Below are 15862 nucleotides of genomic sequence, written 5' to 3' on the forward strand. Positions count from 1 at the left end.
TAGAAGAAGAAGATTTTACTGGGAAACTTTCAAATAGGTTTCAAGCAATCAAAAACTGGTTTCATAATATCGGAAGTTCAATTCTTGGCAAGATTCTGGCACCTTTGATTATAATTATATTCATTTTTATTTTGACTAAAGTAGGTTGTTTGTTGCATAAAAGAAAGAAGCATTTAAGAGAAAAGAAGAGAATTTATAAACTCAGAAAAGAAGAGGAAAGGGAGATTGAGTTGCAGGAGTTACATAGAGAGCGTCATGTTAATTGTAAAGATTATGCTGAAACAGACTTTTAGATTTACTAATACAATGAATTTGAATCGATTTCTTATAAAATAAATTTACCAAAATTTTGAGTGCTGGTGTGGTGATTTGTTAATCACCAGATGAGGGAGTTGATGGAGCGAGATAGAAAACAAAATTTTGTTTAAACTCGCAAAGTCACATTTCCATAACATGAATAAAATTATTAATGATTTGTGATATGTCGTGCTAATACAACCTAGATTAAACTTTACACGTGGGGGGACTAACATGTGTGCTCATAAACGTGCATAAATGTTGCATCTTTTTGTTCGTGCAAAATAATAAAATAATTTATTGTTTTCGTTTTTGTCATTACTAACTGCTGCATATTTAAAATAAGCATGTGCTTGTTTTGCTTATTCTTGTCTGTGTGATGTCATTTCTACTATTCTAGGTGCATATGGGTCTCATAGAAAAACGGAGACTGGTAAATATAAACGCTGCTTTATTTGTTTGCAATGGCTAGGTAACATTTTGATTAATCGGGTGGGTTAATTATTTAGTAAACCATGGGGTGGATACAGAATATACTTTATTTCTTACATTAATACTTTTCTTGTGTTTGTTTTATACTAGAAATCATAAGTTGCCTGCTTTTGAGGCCTAGCTATTTGAGCCGCAAAATAAAAGCTGATCTGAATTTCTGCAGAAAGTCACGAGACGCCCATTCTGAATTAAAACGTTTATTGAAGCTGCATTCACAAAGCAAAAACTGATGAGCTGACATCATTCTGTCGGACATGGCCAAGGTCGAAAGTGAACTTTTTGTCAGTCCTTAACTTGGCATCCGCGGAAGTTGCACTGTAAGACTATGGAAGCTGCGAGGATGACTTAAAACAAAGTTGCAATCGCAGGAAGCCTCTGGTTTCACGTGGAAGAGACAATGGTCTTTGTAAGACATGAATTTGTGGAACTTTTTAAGAATCGGGTGACATGTCACTTGTCACTCTCAGCCAATGGGACGTCGAGTATTTCTGAAAATTTTCCTTCGCTAGTTTAGTTAGCGTAGAAAGGTATAAAAAGTCATGCCCTTAGGGTTGGGCTGGCTGCTGCTTTCTGACTTTCCGATGAGGGTGATGTGCTGCTGGACTTTGCGTGGAGCACGTAAGAATCCTCAAAGAACTTTACTTTAATTTCTGTCTATTTAGCTCAGTTAGGGAAATAGGTTTTAGAAATGCTAAACTTTATATAATTTCTTTAAACTGATTCAATTGCTTAAACTGTATTTTTCTTAATTCTTACTATCATGTTTGCTTTATTGCTAATAAATTTCATTTATAAAACTTACAACTTATATACCATAATTTAGAAAATAAAATCTTACTTTTGACAAACAAGCTGGTCTTGGTTATTTAGAAGTATAGGTTACCTTTAGCTAGATCACGTCGCCTATGGTGGTCGTTTAAATGGTTGGGTTTTATTCTAATGACAATATTCTTTCTGCAAATGTATAAAATTGTTTATAGTTTGTAAATAATGTGTATATAGATTTATTCTGACCACCTGATTCAGTAGGCCCAAAATATATCAGGTTCATAAATGGGTCCATGTTTAGTATAGAATTTTGTTTATAGGTTATGAAATTGGGTAGCGTTGTTTATGATATATTTTCTATAGCCCGCTGGATCAGCCCGCACCAGGAAACTACCTGAACCATGTTGTAGTTTAAGTTAACCAAACCATCTTGAGAGTCATCGTAAAAGTCTGTCATCAGTGTTGCTTCCCGCCAAGCTGAACATGGGCCAGGGACAGCTCAGAATGGTCAAGAGTGGAGTCAGGACTCAGAGGTCATACGCAATAGGGCAGGAGTGACAGGGCTGCAGTATGAGCAGGAAGAGGGTGAGCCACTAAGAGAGATGCACCATCTAAGCACTGTTAGGCTCATGCGTGGCATGTGACCTCTCTCGTCCAATCGAAACAGTCCAGCTTCTATCAAACCAAAGCAAGGATGCAGGCTTGGACACACCAGCATGGCTGAGTTGGAAGGCTCTCTCCCACCTGGTAGGCATGGCGCAAAGTGTAGCATAAACATGATGGTTAGGGCGGGTTGGGCGCAATAAGATATGTTAAGGTGATGGGACATTCATTGCTGGGCATTCGGGTTCATGGTCTTGATTTATATATACTAAGTCAAACTGTCACTGTGGACAATGAAGAAAAATGTATCCCAGACCTGTAAAATAAGAGGCTTGCTTCGCACAAATATTCAGAAACAGATCCTCTTTTATGTCGGTGCACTAAATATAATCCCATATCAGGTCTTGGGGCCATATGTAGGTAATCTCAATTTACCTATTCTTAAATACCAAATTTTACCGATTCGGTATTTAAGAATAGGTAAATGGGATGTCGATAATTATTCGGTAAATTTTACCGAATCAGTAGGATTCGGTAATTAAGAATCGGTATTTACTGATTCGGTAATTCCCATTCATTCCTATGGGCCTGGAGGCCCATAAGAATGAATGGGAAGCCATTCAGTATTACCGATTCGGTAAATACCGAATCGGTAATAGGGGGGACATTTTCAAGGGTGGCAGGGTGTCACATTGACACCCTGTTGCACCCCTGAATAGCGCATGGGTGCACGAACACATACATGCCCTAAGGGCTTGTATGCCTGCCACATCGCACTGTTGTAAAAGCAAAATAATTGCTTTTTCAAAGGTTTTCGATATTTTCCACCAAATAACAAATCCTTAACTCAGGAATGCACTAACTTGAGTGCTCCCTACATTACGGATTCAGTAATTTACCGAATCGGTATGTTAAGAATTCGGTAATTTACCGATTCATTAAATTACCGATTCGATAAAATACCGAATCCAGGAATCATGCCACCTACATCTCAAAAGTCAAATACCTGTCGGTAACGGCCGAAATTTGGTCATTTCGGCCGTTACCGACCGGTATTGGGCAACCTACATCTGGCCCAAAATCTCCACCCTTTGTCCTTAAAGGGGAGCCTTTTGCATCTTCTGTGGTCCACTAGTCAACATTCTGATATCAGTTCTTTCAGTTATTTTCTTCTTTTTTTCATATATAGTTTATATAAGAGATTGCATTTATGGATGTTTTTAAGTGTTTAAGGACCAATTGGTCTAAATAAACATACATTTTGACTGGCTGAAAACACTCTGATATCAGTTCTGTGGGTGTAATATTGATACTTTTAAAGCTTTTAGTTGATTTCTGGGCCTGGTTAAACCCGCTTCTAACCTGAAAAATAAAGACATATTTTATGATGTGTTGCCAAGCACACTCTCTGTTTGAATTAGCTGTACATTGTGAAGAGTAACAATTATGATCAGATTTTCATACATTAGTGCGTCTTACTGTTTTATTGCGTTCCAGACTTGGCTTCCATCATCTCTATAAAAATAATAGGGAACGTCTTCCTTGCTTTCCATTCCTTTCAATTTTATCGAGTCGGGAAAGCAGATGGAGTCATACGTTAACTCTTTCATTGCTTTTGCAACCAGTTGTATATGTCCTCCACCACCTGTAGCATTTGCCTTTAAAATAAAACCAGCACTTCTGTAAGTAGAATATTCTTTGTTAACCAAGCTTATTTCCTCAATATGTTGAGACAATAGCTCTCTTTGACACTTTGAGCAAGTACGTCACCCAGCCTTGTAGGGAAAGGAATGCTTTAGGTTCATCTAAAAGTTCATTAGTAAGCTACCAAGGAAGATGAGATACTGAGGAAACTGGGCAATACAGGAATAATGAGGTACAATAAAACTAACTGGAGGACGTGTAATTTTCAGGATTTTGGGGGCCTGTGAAAGACAGACACACACACAGACAGGCACACACAGACAGACAGACACACAAAATGATATTTTTTTTCTTTTTAAACAGATTTTATTCAGTTTCAAAGCAGCATCAAGTAATGAGCAGTATGAATAGAAACTTTTAAAGTGTCGTTAAGCACAATACCATTAAAAAAGCCAGCTGTAATATTTAATAATCCCCTAAGTGAAACTCCCCACCCACCTCCCTTAGTCGCGGCCAGAGATCAATATAGCAAATTCTTGAGTCCCATTAGAAATCATCCCATTTCAACAGTTAAAGAGTAGTAGGTAGCCAGAGTTCGCAGCAGGAAGCCGGTCTGTTGGAATTCAGACATTAAAAAGTGGAATTGCAAGTATTGCGGCATTTCTAAGCAGGGACCATCCCTGATGGGGTACCCGGGGATGCCACCTGCGACGGGAATCCAGGTCCTTCAAACAGTCCACTAAGGCCTCCCCGGACCTGGTCATATCTGGTGAGCCATGTCCCAACCTAGCCTCTTGGAGCAGCACTTCACTTTCATACCCTACTCACCTCTCAAGCTCCCTTTGCCAGGTTTATGCTTGGGCCTTCCAATTTCTGGTGATTTCCCTCTTTGACAGAGTATGGCCTTGGTCTTTGCTTGTGTTGGTTTCCACACAGCGCTGTGCCCCAGGGAACAGGGGACCTCCCTCATGGTAATGTCAGCAACTGTGTTTGGATATATTCCCAGTAAGAAGCAAGCAAAGGGCAGCTCCACATCATGTGTAGGAATACCGCTCCCACCTCCCTACATTTCTGGCCTCCAACTGTATTGAAATACCTATTCATTCTCCTGGGGATGAGGTACGTTCTATGTAAATCACAGAAGTTGATTAGCTTGAATCCGGCATTCCTAGATACCCTTTGGGTTCACTGCAGCAAAGTCGCCAGTCACCCTCAGGTATGGGGATCCCCAGGTCTTGCTCCGATCAGGTCCATAGGGTTTCTTGGGGCAGTGGCACATCTTCTCTAATCACCCTATAAAAACAAGTGACCTCTTTGAAAGTACTTGAGGAGGTGACTATGTACTGACAACCCTTGTGATGCCACGGTTCCCACATGCCCCAGTGCTTACAGATCAGGACACTCACCATCCCTTGGAGCAAAAAGTGACCCCGAGGTAAATCACATTTCAAGCAAAATTCCTCAAACGGGAGGAGCTCGTTGGCTTGGAACGAGTCCCCTACCCTTGATGCATCTGCAGCTATCCAATCAGAATGACCCCACCAGTCTCTACAATGGGGTAGCACCTAGCATACTCAGAGGTATGTTGTGCAAGTACAGAACTTGCACTTGTGTCTTTTGCAAACATCGAGCCCAACAGCACCACAGCACTCAAAATTAGGTGGTGCTGTCATTGAGAGGGGATTCCGTCCTCAGCAGTACCCTGAACAACTTGTGAAGTTTTGGTACAAACTGTGCCATTGCACGCTCCAGTGTCAGTCTACTTGCCAACTACTGTGTGAGCCATTGGAGGCACTGCGAGGTAATATGACTCAAACTCAGATGCAACCATTCCTTCTTCTGCCATAGGTCGCTGCAATGTTGTCAGAGCCACCCTTCTACAGACGGACCCCCATGTGAAAACGTAAATAGCGAGTTGAGTTCCGAAACAGTGTTTGAAGAATTCATACATGCATCACCACAAAGAAATACACCAGCTGGGGCGAGTGCAACCATTTTATGAAGAGCTGTGCATCCTGCTACAGATAAGGGGAGATTCTTCTAGAAGTCAGTGCTTGTTTTAAGTGCATGAATCGCTATTCCAACATTCCCATCCAATAAGTCCACATGGACGTAAAATACTTTAATACCCTGATATTTGAAATATCAGATATGGGGTTCCCAGTGCAACCGCTCTAGTAAGAATCGTGAATAGTCACAACTTCGGCCAGTTGACCCTCAATCCAGATAGCAAGCGGAACTCCCTAGTAAGCATCTATCACCCTCCAGATCTGTCATTGTATTCCAAGGAAGATTAAGAGATCATCTATATATAAGGAAATGTGGTGGTGTTGGTCAACACCGCTATGCTTCAGTATCGGTCTCCAGTTCTGGCATAGTCGGCCAGCAGCTTCTTTGCTAACGTAAGAGAAAGGGCAACAAGGGCATACCTGCCTGGCTCTGCAGCCCACCCTATAGCTCCCATAGATAATCCGTCCAGTACAGACTCTGTCCGTGGAGTCCAAATATAGCAACCTATTTCAGGCTATAAATCCCCACCCTAATTGGAGGCGCTCTGTCATAAACAAAGCTTGACTCTAAGCTGTCAAAAACCTTCTCTATATCTACTGCAAATACAGTTGCTTCCCCACAGTCATAAGCATCGGCCTTCAGTAACCTCAAGAGTCGCCTGATATTAATCGCTGTATTGCAGCCAGGGATAAACCCAGCGAGATCAGGGTTAGTTAGTTTTGTTAGGAAAGGGAGGAGTCTGGTTATGAGGACCCGGCTTAGGATTTTAGAGTTGATGTTAAGCATCAATAATGGCCTGTAAGCCTTACAGTCATGCACAGGTATCCCTGGTTCTAGCAATGGCACCACTAGTGCCTCACTGGTGGAAGGTGGTAAAAGGCCTGTATCTTTAGCTGACTTGTATTAATCTGCTAGCTTGGAGGCTAACTCGTCAGCATATGTGGCATACAGCTCAACAGGGAACCCATCTCTTTCAGGTGTTTTGCCTCATGAAAGTAAAGTTTTAGGAAATCATTGATGGCACTTCCTGCATGCACTGAGGTGCTCGTATAGAGGTCAGAGTAGTAGCAACTAAAATGTTGGCTGATTTCTGCTTGCTTATAGATCCAGGTTCCCTGTTTCATCTCTAGTGCCACAATGGCCGATCCCTATTTTGGGCAGTTAGCAAGCTAGGCCAAGAACGAGCTAGTGCGGTTGTGCTCCGCATGCTTCCTCATCTTGTATGCCCTATAGTTAAAGCATCTAAGTTTCTCGACCTGTCTGGCCAATCGCTCCTTTGCATCTAGCAAGGCCTGTTTCAAATCTGGGCGACCTGGTCTATGCTGCTTTATGTCTCTCAACACCGCCTCTGAAGACACAACTTCATTTAATAAAGTGCTTCTCACCCCCACCAGTTCTGCGATGCACTTCCCCCGAGCACTGTCTTAAAAGCATCCCACTCTACCCGAGTGTGCCAGCATTGTCCTTGAAGTATTGTCGAATACAATGCTCAATGGTGTCCTGTAAGATTGGATCCTTTAAGGATTCAGGCTTTCTTTTCCACACCTGAATGCAGGGACTTGTTCACTACCACCTCAAGTGGAGGAGGACTGGGTTGTGGTCTGAAATGGTTCTAGCAAGGTATTCAACCTCAAGCACCAAACCATGGACATCTGGGGTGCAAAGGACCCTGTCTAAGCGCACTTGTAGTTCATGGAGACTCAAAATTAAGGAGTTATCCCTTGTTAGTGGGTGCGTCTGACATCAGGTGTCATTTAGCCCCCATTTAGTCTGTCCATCTGTGAATAAGCAGGCTTTTCTGGTAACCGCGTAGCCCTCAGTGGGGGTGGGTTCAATCAAGAACAGGATCCACTACGTAGTTCTAATCCTCCCCTATAATGATCAAGTTTATCAGGTAAGCAGATTAGGACCTCGATAAGTCTGCTAGGAATGACGCTTGGTCTACATTCATGGCATAAATATTAATAATTGGTATGTCTCATCGCTCTAGTCGACCCATTACCACCACAATTCTGCCCACTGGGTCAATCAGGGCTCCAGTGTATTGAAAGGGGACCCCTGGGCAAATCCAAATCAGTGTTCTTCTCACATAAGTGGAATAGGTGGTGTGGTAGGCCTGTCCTCGCCATCTCCTCTGAAGTGCCGCCACCTCCTTAGCCATTAGGTGTGCTTTCTGTAATAACACAATGAGGATGCCCCCTCTATGAAAGTATGAAAACACCTGTATTGCTTAGTCATAATATTCATCCTCTTAATGTTCAAAGATATGAATTTGTAATTCATGGGGGTCCCCATCGCATGTAACTACAGATATTCCGTATCCACTACCAACTGGTCTCAATACCTTATCTTATCACACTCATCCAGTGCCGGGATATAAATTGGAACCAATGGGTCATGACTCACAAACCCCTCCCACAGCAAACAAACAACATGCAACTCAACTCCCACTCCCTGGGACAAGTAGGCAACAAATCTCCATCCAGACACACAGTCAAACTGCAAACACTTGCGTGAGAAGCAACCTGTCCCACAAACAAAGGGGTTATGACTATCCAGGAGCACCTCGCAAGGTTCCCCACCACATCAGGAGATGAGAAAAAAGAGCCCATGGTCCGGGGGGGGGGGGCAGGATAAATTCCCTGGGGCCCTCTGAGTACCTCTGGTGGATCACACCCCAGACAATGACCTTAGCCATCCCAACATAGTATCTGTACTATGTAAGTTCATCCGCAGTCCCAGGCATCACTTTGGGCAGTTCTGTGCCTGAGTACCCAGATGAGCTGGCTCTGCGTTCAGAGTGTAAGTCTCGAGTGCCATCATCCTCCGCTGTGGATGTGGGGGTCGCTCTGCTGTCATTCATTGTTGCAACTACTTACTGCTGTTCCTGTTGGACTTCCTCTCTGGATGGGGCTGCTCTGTTATAGCTTTTAGCTCTGCAGTTTGGCCTGGTCCTCAAAGATTTCCATTGTGGACCAAGCTGTGGGTGTAGATCAATCCAGTCCCACACCTCCTGTGGAGTTTGGAAGAACTGCATTCTATCCGGAGTCATCACTCACTGCTGGGTGGCAAAGATCATGGTGTAAGGCAGACCAAGTTATCGGAGGTGCTGTTTTGCATCCAGGAAGGTGGAGTGCTGTTTTTGCTCTTCTCTAGTGAAGTCCGGGAATATCGTAACTTTGCTATTTTCTGCTTTGAGATCCCCTTTCTGCCTGGCTTGGCTCAAAATGTGGTCCTAGTCTTTATAATGCAATAGTCGGCCACCACTGGCTGCGGCAGTGCCCCTGGTGGTGGAGTCTGGACCGGCACTCTCTACACTCTATCCAGGGTGTAAAATGGGGAGACGCCCTCTGTCACCACTTCTTTGTGCTGCCAACGATCCAGGTAGACTAGCATGCTGCCCCCGCCACACACTCTGGCGGTCCTATCACCCTGATGTTATTTTCACCCAATCTTTTCTCAACGTCTTCTGCACTGAGCTCCAGTGTCTGAACCATTGCCTCCATGTCAGTGAGTCACTCTTTCACTGACACTAGGACTGGGGGGATCTCCCCTAATTCTCTCTCTACTGTTGTGACTCCTTTCACCAGTCATCAGTAGTCGTTTTTCAAGATTGCCATGTCTACCACCAGCGTGTCAATCTTTGTCCCCACTACTTTCCTGGAGGATGCTGTAGCTTGCACAATATCATGGAGAGTAGAGCCTCCCAGGAGGTCCTGACAATAAGGCAGATGCCCCATCGTCATGTGGGGGTTCGGCAGAATCTTTCATGATCGAACCCGCAGTATCCAGTTCCTTTTTCTAGAAGCTTTTCCCATAGTGCCAGGTGAGTAGTGGGATGTAGGGCCGGTACAGTATTATGTCCCCATCCCTGTGACAAAGTACCAGGAGATCGTCGATTTAGTGAGGGGAAGAGAGAGCCTCAAAAAGGAGAGGCTGGTCATCAACGATTAGGATGAGGGAGTCTGGGGTATTTAGGGAAATGCCTTTAGTGGCATTCTCAGGACACCCCCTCACAGATCAGTATGTGCAGACAGTGGCTCCTGTTGCACCAAGGTGATGCCTATTGCAACAGCGAGGCCCAGTAGGCAGCAATGCAAGCTCTAGTGACTCACCATGGTTCTGCGGATAGAGATCATCACCCGTAACAGCTCAGGGCAACATCTGGGGACTGCGAACAGCTTGCGGTTGGATCCCCTATCCCACGGAGGGCATCAGCTCTCATCAGAACCCAGTGCGGCAGCGTGAAGGCGAGCACTATTGTTCGAGACTCCTGAATCACAAGAGTACTGAGGTAGTGGCCAAAAGTGTCACACACCTTAATTTAGCAGGACAAAGTGCAGAAAATCAACAGACCCAGGCTCCGGGGGTCGTGGGATCAACAGGTGCGCTGGTTCACATTTTAGCGCCATCTCACCCTCAGGCCCCAAATCAGTGGTACCATCAATGTGGAAAGATATGATAAAGCATAATACTACATATGATATCATAACATAGCACACAGCAATCCATATCACACCACATCATAATAAAGGCAGTAGAGCACTGCACGACACAACAACTCAGACCCTAACATGGCACAGAATGATGCAAATGACAGGCTCTAACTTAGCACATCATAACAAAACACAGCAAAGCATGATACAACATAATGTAACATACATAGCAGAACAGGGCATAACCTATCACAACACACCAGAAGATACTATAGTATAGTATATCATGATACAACATAGCAAACCCTAAAGTGACAACGTATAACACTGCACAACACAACATAATGCACCCTGACAGATAGCACTCTAGCAAGGCACAACACCACAACATACCATAAAATAACACAGCGTAGTTCAGCACTATGCAAAGGGATACTTTGCTATCCTAGCATATATTTGCTTGACACAATATAACAAACTCTAACATAGCACAGCATAACATAGCATAAAACATCATAACACACCTTAAGATAATTCAGCATAGGACATCAAAGCACAAAATACCCTAACGTAGGACAGAATAGCACAGCTAAACGCACCAAAACATAAGCTAACAACACAGCATAACATAGTGACAAATAGCATACTCCAACATAACAAACTAGCATGCATGACACATCATAACCTATGATAGCAGCACAGGAGAGAGCAACACAAGAAAACAGACCTTAACATCACAATATATCAAGACACACCATAACACAGCATTCAGCTTAATTACACGGCATGATATACCATGAAATAACATACACAGCAGGACACTGTATAGCATAACAAAACAAACCCTAAAATAACATCACAGTGAAGCAAGACACAACATATCACAATCTAATACAACACAGTGTAGTGAACTAAGACAACTTAATACATCCTACTTTAACAACATATAGCAAAGCATGACAAAAACACTACAATATATTACAGCCTAGTATACAAAGATAGTTAACAGTGGGTATATATTTCCTGCACATCCACAATCAGGATTTGTCAAATTTTGATGCCATCCAACACCCTGTTACCCAAAGGTGTTACATCAACTTTTGGCTGTAACAGAAAAATTATGCATTACACTCTTAGCAATTAATATTGCAATCAAAACACTCCTCAAGTTTTAATTTAGTTGATTATTTAATGCTGGTTAATTTCTTCTAAGGTTGTTAATTCTAAAGGCCAGACACAACAATACAGCCAACCCATGTTTCATCCCAATGGACTTTCTCCAGGCTCACGTCAGTGCATGTGAGTATTCTGAAATAATCATTGACACCCTAAATCAGTGTAGGAGGAAGTTAAACAGAGAAACACTACTGAAAAAACTCACAAGGAACAGCAAACCGACCTAGGACTTTGTTGGCGAAAGCACGCTGCATTTCATGATGCCTTCATTTCACCACAGTAAGGAGCTGAGACGCATATTTCTTCTTAACGCCGGCGGCGCGTCTCCGTGACTGGATTCGCAGCCGCCATTTTGTCTTCTTTCCTCACAAAGGGCCTTATGTATGAACACATTTTTCCATAGACAGAGAATCGGCAAAACCCTTTGATACATCTGGCCCATAGCGTCATAATGCCAGCATCTTTAAAGTCTTCTACAAACAAATACTGATACAAGGAATAACATGCTCCTGGATTATTTTGCTTCTTTCAACTGCAGGTTTCTCAGCAATTGTTTGGTTTTCTTCTTTCTTTGACATGTAAACTACTTTATTGATGTCTGGGTCAACCAATATACTATATACTTGAGCAAACAAAAATAAAGTTACACTTGAAGATTTCTACATTTTCAACTAGCCACAAGTTTAATCTCTGTTTATCATAACTGTTGCATTGTGCAATTTCTCTCAACTCTTCCTCAAAACTGTTCTTTTGTGGCAGTGACGTTCAGGTCTATGGGAAGACTCAAATCTGTCAGAAGTGCTGCCTCCACTACTGTTCTGTGTCTTAAGGCTTCCACCTTGACAACCTCAAACCCTTTTTCGATATTACAAAGCAACATGGAAGACCCGGAGCATATTATCTGTCCCCTCTTGCTGGGGCATCCTTATTGACGTCCCCATCCACTTTAACCCATACTTCGCATTGCTCTTTATCAAATTGGAAAAATACTTCTAAGCCTACACCTCCCTCAACATCGTCAACTACTAAACAAGTCAAAAAGGATCCTCCTTCACCAGCTTTTTCTCCTCCACCAACATATTTAGACTTACTCTTAGATGAGATACGGGCTCTCAAACCCAATATGGAAGAAACAAATTTACGTTTGCAAAGCATAGAGTATAAATGTTCTACGTTTGACAACAAAATTATTCTAATGGAACGCCAAATGAATTCTCTACAATTATCTTCTCAGCTGATTCATCCTATGAAGGTAGAGATATCTCAACTTCAGAAACAAGTGAAAACCTCAAAAACCGAAGCAGACGTAACAATCTATGAATCTATGGTCTAGCTGAAGGACTGGAAGGCTCCAACCCTATTTCTTTCTTTCAGTCCTTTCTTCCTCAAGTCCTTGAGTTCCCTGTATCAGTGTAATTAAATATACAAAAAGCACACTGGCTTGGTCATGCTCCTCATACCTCATCACCCTCACGCAAACCGAGAGGTGTAATTTTATACTTTCTAGAATATACTGATTTGTTGAAAGTTTTACAGGCAGTTAAATTTAAATGCTGTATATCCTGGAAAGGTTCTTTGTTATTTTTCTCACAGGATTATGCTAAAGTCACAGCAGACAGAAGGAAAAGTTTCTTAGCTTTGCGACCAGCACTACAAGACTTAAACGCTAGATTTGGTCTAATCCATCCTTGCCTCGTCAAAGTGACTTATAGAAATAAGACAACTACATATGAGGACCCAGCCCTGCTTCAGCAATACATCAACAACTGTAAAGAAGAAACCATGGAGATTACAAGATCCTCAACCTCTACTTGATAATAATATTTTTCTTCTTTTATGAAAATGAACGTTAACCCTACTGTTTTTATTGTATTTGTTTCCATAACATGTTGAATAATTTTAATTTTTTTCCCTTAGGTTTTCCTTATCAGGTGTTGTTTCTCTGTTCCACCCATTGCTGTATAGTCCACTGTGATCATTTCCCTCCTCGTTGCTTGTCCCAGGGTTTTGACTGGTTGTTCCATCTTCTCCCTGTGGCCTCAACACCCTCCACCTCATGTTTGAGTTTCTGGTATGTTTTATCGTTTACTTTATCTGATGTCTCTATCTTTTTCCTAATTTTTCCATCTCTTTCTTTCTTTCCTGTCTTCCTCCTTTCCTCTGTTACCTTTAAGCATGGGCGGATTTTGCGGATCCACGATTCACGGATTTGCGTATTCACGGATCGTGGATCCGCAAAATCCGCGGATTTTGCGGATCGGCGGATTTGGGGCGGGGCTTCCATGCCAGGACCATCGTGCCAGATTGAACCCTGCCCTTCATATTTATTCAAGAAGACGCCACCGTTTTGTGCCATACTTCTACTCAACTGGAGTACTTTCTACTGGATAATCAGTAAGTGCTACCTCGTTGGGTAAATGTATAGTGCTTTTACTACACTACAGCTACCTAAAGTGCCAGAGAGTTGTCTACAGCGACCAGGTGTGTGTTACTATGCAATCGCGCCAAAGGGCGCAGGGGTCCCTTGAGTGAGCTATCATTGTGGGTAAATGGCGGGAAGACGGTGCACACCACGAGTGTGTGGGCGGGGCCAAACGGACGGGGCTTCCATGCGAGTGCACATGCCTCTTGTGTGTATAAAAGGTCAGAGACCGATCAGAGCAGCAGATGAAGATACAGAAGCTCCTGGCCACAGGAACAGCACGAGGATTGCGCTCGTGAAAGTCAAGGATGCAAAGGCCTCTGTCCAGCATCACAGCTGATTTTCGATGGTATATTTGGGAAGAAGGCACATCTGCCCAGCCTTGACAACGCTCACAATTGTTTTTTGGGCCGATGAATGAGTCACTGAATTTAAGCTTCAACTAGGGCACATGCTTAATTGATATCTGTAAGTGCTTGCGGTTGAGGTTTAATTTTTGTGCCAGGACCGTCGTGCCAGAATGAACCCTGCCCTTCATATTTATTCAAGAAGACGCCACCGTTTTGTGCCTGTTGTAACTAATTTACGATGGCGCCGGCAAGCTGCCAGCGCCATCCTAAAATAGTTACTAAATTAGCTTCAACAGGAAGCTCTAATAGATAAAATAAAGCAGGCGCTCGAGCACCTGCTTTATCTTATCTATTAGAGCTTCCTGTTGAAGCTAATTTAGTAACTATTTTAGGATGGCGCTTGCAGCTTGCCGGCGCCATCGTAAATTAGTTACAACAGGCCAGCAAGGCTTGAACTTTTGCCCCCGGAATCCGCCGCTCGCGGATTTGCGAATTCGCGGTAAATTCGCGGGAGTTCGCGGATCGCGAATTTACCAAAAATTCGCAAAATCCGCGAGAGTAACGGATTTTGCGCTCATACTTAGTTACCTTCATTATTTTAATTGTATCTCTTATTTTTACCTCACTTCTATCTGAGAGCTTTACTTTCTATTATCCTATTTATTTCAAATGTTCCATTCATTATGCTTTAGTTTTTTATATTTTCTCTTTTACTTTTTGACAAGTGACCTTACGTGTGGTTTCCTGGAATGCTTTTTTTCTAATTCTTTTTATTGATTTACACAGCCTGCAGGGAACGTAAGGTACACGTATTAAATTCGCAAATTATCCAATGTCCCATCTGTCTCTAGTGTATCCCTCCCGGTCCTAGGAGCTGCATATTGAGACTGTGGTGGTGTGGGCATATCCACAGTGTCTAGTGTGTCCCGCAAGGAAGAGTGAAATGATTGCCATATGTCCATAGGCCTTGGAGTGGGTGGTAGTAAGTGTACATAGGTGTCACTGTTGGTGTTGCAGTATGTCATGCTGCATAGCCATGACTTTACTGTTAGTGTGCGCTTGCTGCCCCAGTTGATGGCCACTTCCCGCTAGGCAATAAGCAATGACATGGCGACAAACCGTCGTTTGGATCTAGTGAGGTCATGTGTGTACCCAAGCAACGCCATTAGTGGTATGGGTGTAATTGCCATGTCTATCATTTTGGAAATCTCCACAAATATTGCTGTCCAATACTTGCTAATCTTAGCACATGTTCATATAATGTGTGCAAAGTCCGCATATGGGAGCGACATTTAGGACATAAATGTGAGCAAGACGAGTCTATACGATGTAGCACACTTGGTGACTTATATGCCCTCTAAAGGAATTTGAAGTGTAACAGTTTATGCCGATGATATGGGGAGGTCCGGCAGTTTTGTTTGCAGCATCTGCTCCATTGTGTATCTGTGATGGGGTTACCCAGATCCCATTCCCAGGCCGCGCGCACCCCTGCGTCACAGGAAGGCATCAGGGCCAACTTAGACTCATACATTCTAGCCATGAGGTGCGTCCCATCTCTATCCATGATAATGCCCGTCAGGAGTGAGAACTCAGGGGCTCAAGCAGGTAGCTGTACATGTTGGCTTTCAGGGCACCCTGAAGCCTCTGGAGCAAAAAGTGATCCA

General features: G+C 43.0%; 1 protein-coding gene across 1 annotated transcript in view; it reads right to left on the minus strand.

Moving 5' to 3' along the window:
• LOC144754856 (polyunsaturated fatty acid 5-lipoxygenase-like) overlaps positions 1 to 15862 on the minus strand; it is an 880896-nt gene that overhangs the window by 330659 nt on the left and 534375 nt on the right. The window contains exon 10 of the mRNA XM_078643117.1: positions 3640 to 3818. Within this exon, the coding sequence (XP_078499243.1) occupies positions 3640 to 3818 (179 nt within the window). The remainder of the gene's footprint in view (positions 1 to 3639; positions 3819 to 15862) is intronic.

Source organism: Lissotriton helveticus, chromosome 5_1, assembly GCF_964261635.1.
Source record: "Lissotriton helveticus chromosome 5_1, aLisHel1.1, whole genome shotgun sequence".
Classification (NCBI taxonomy): domain Eukaryota; kingdom Metazoa; phylum Chordata; class Amphibia; order Caudata; family Salamandridae; genus Lissotriton; species Lissotriton helveticus.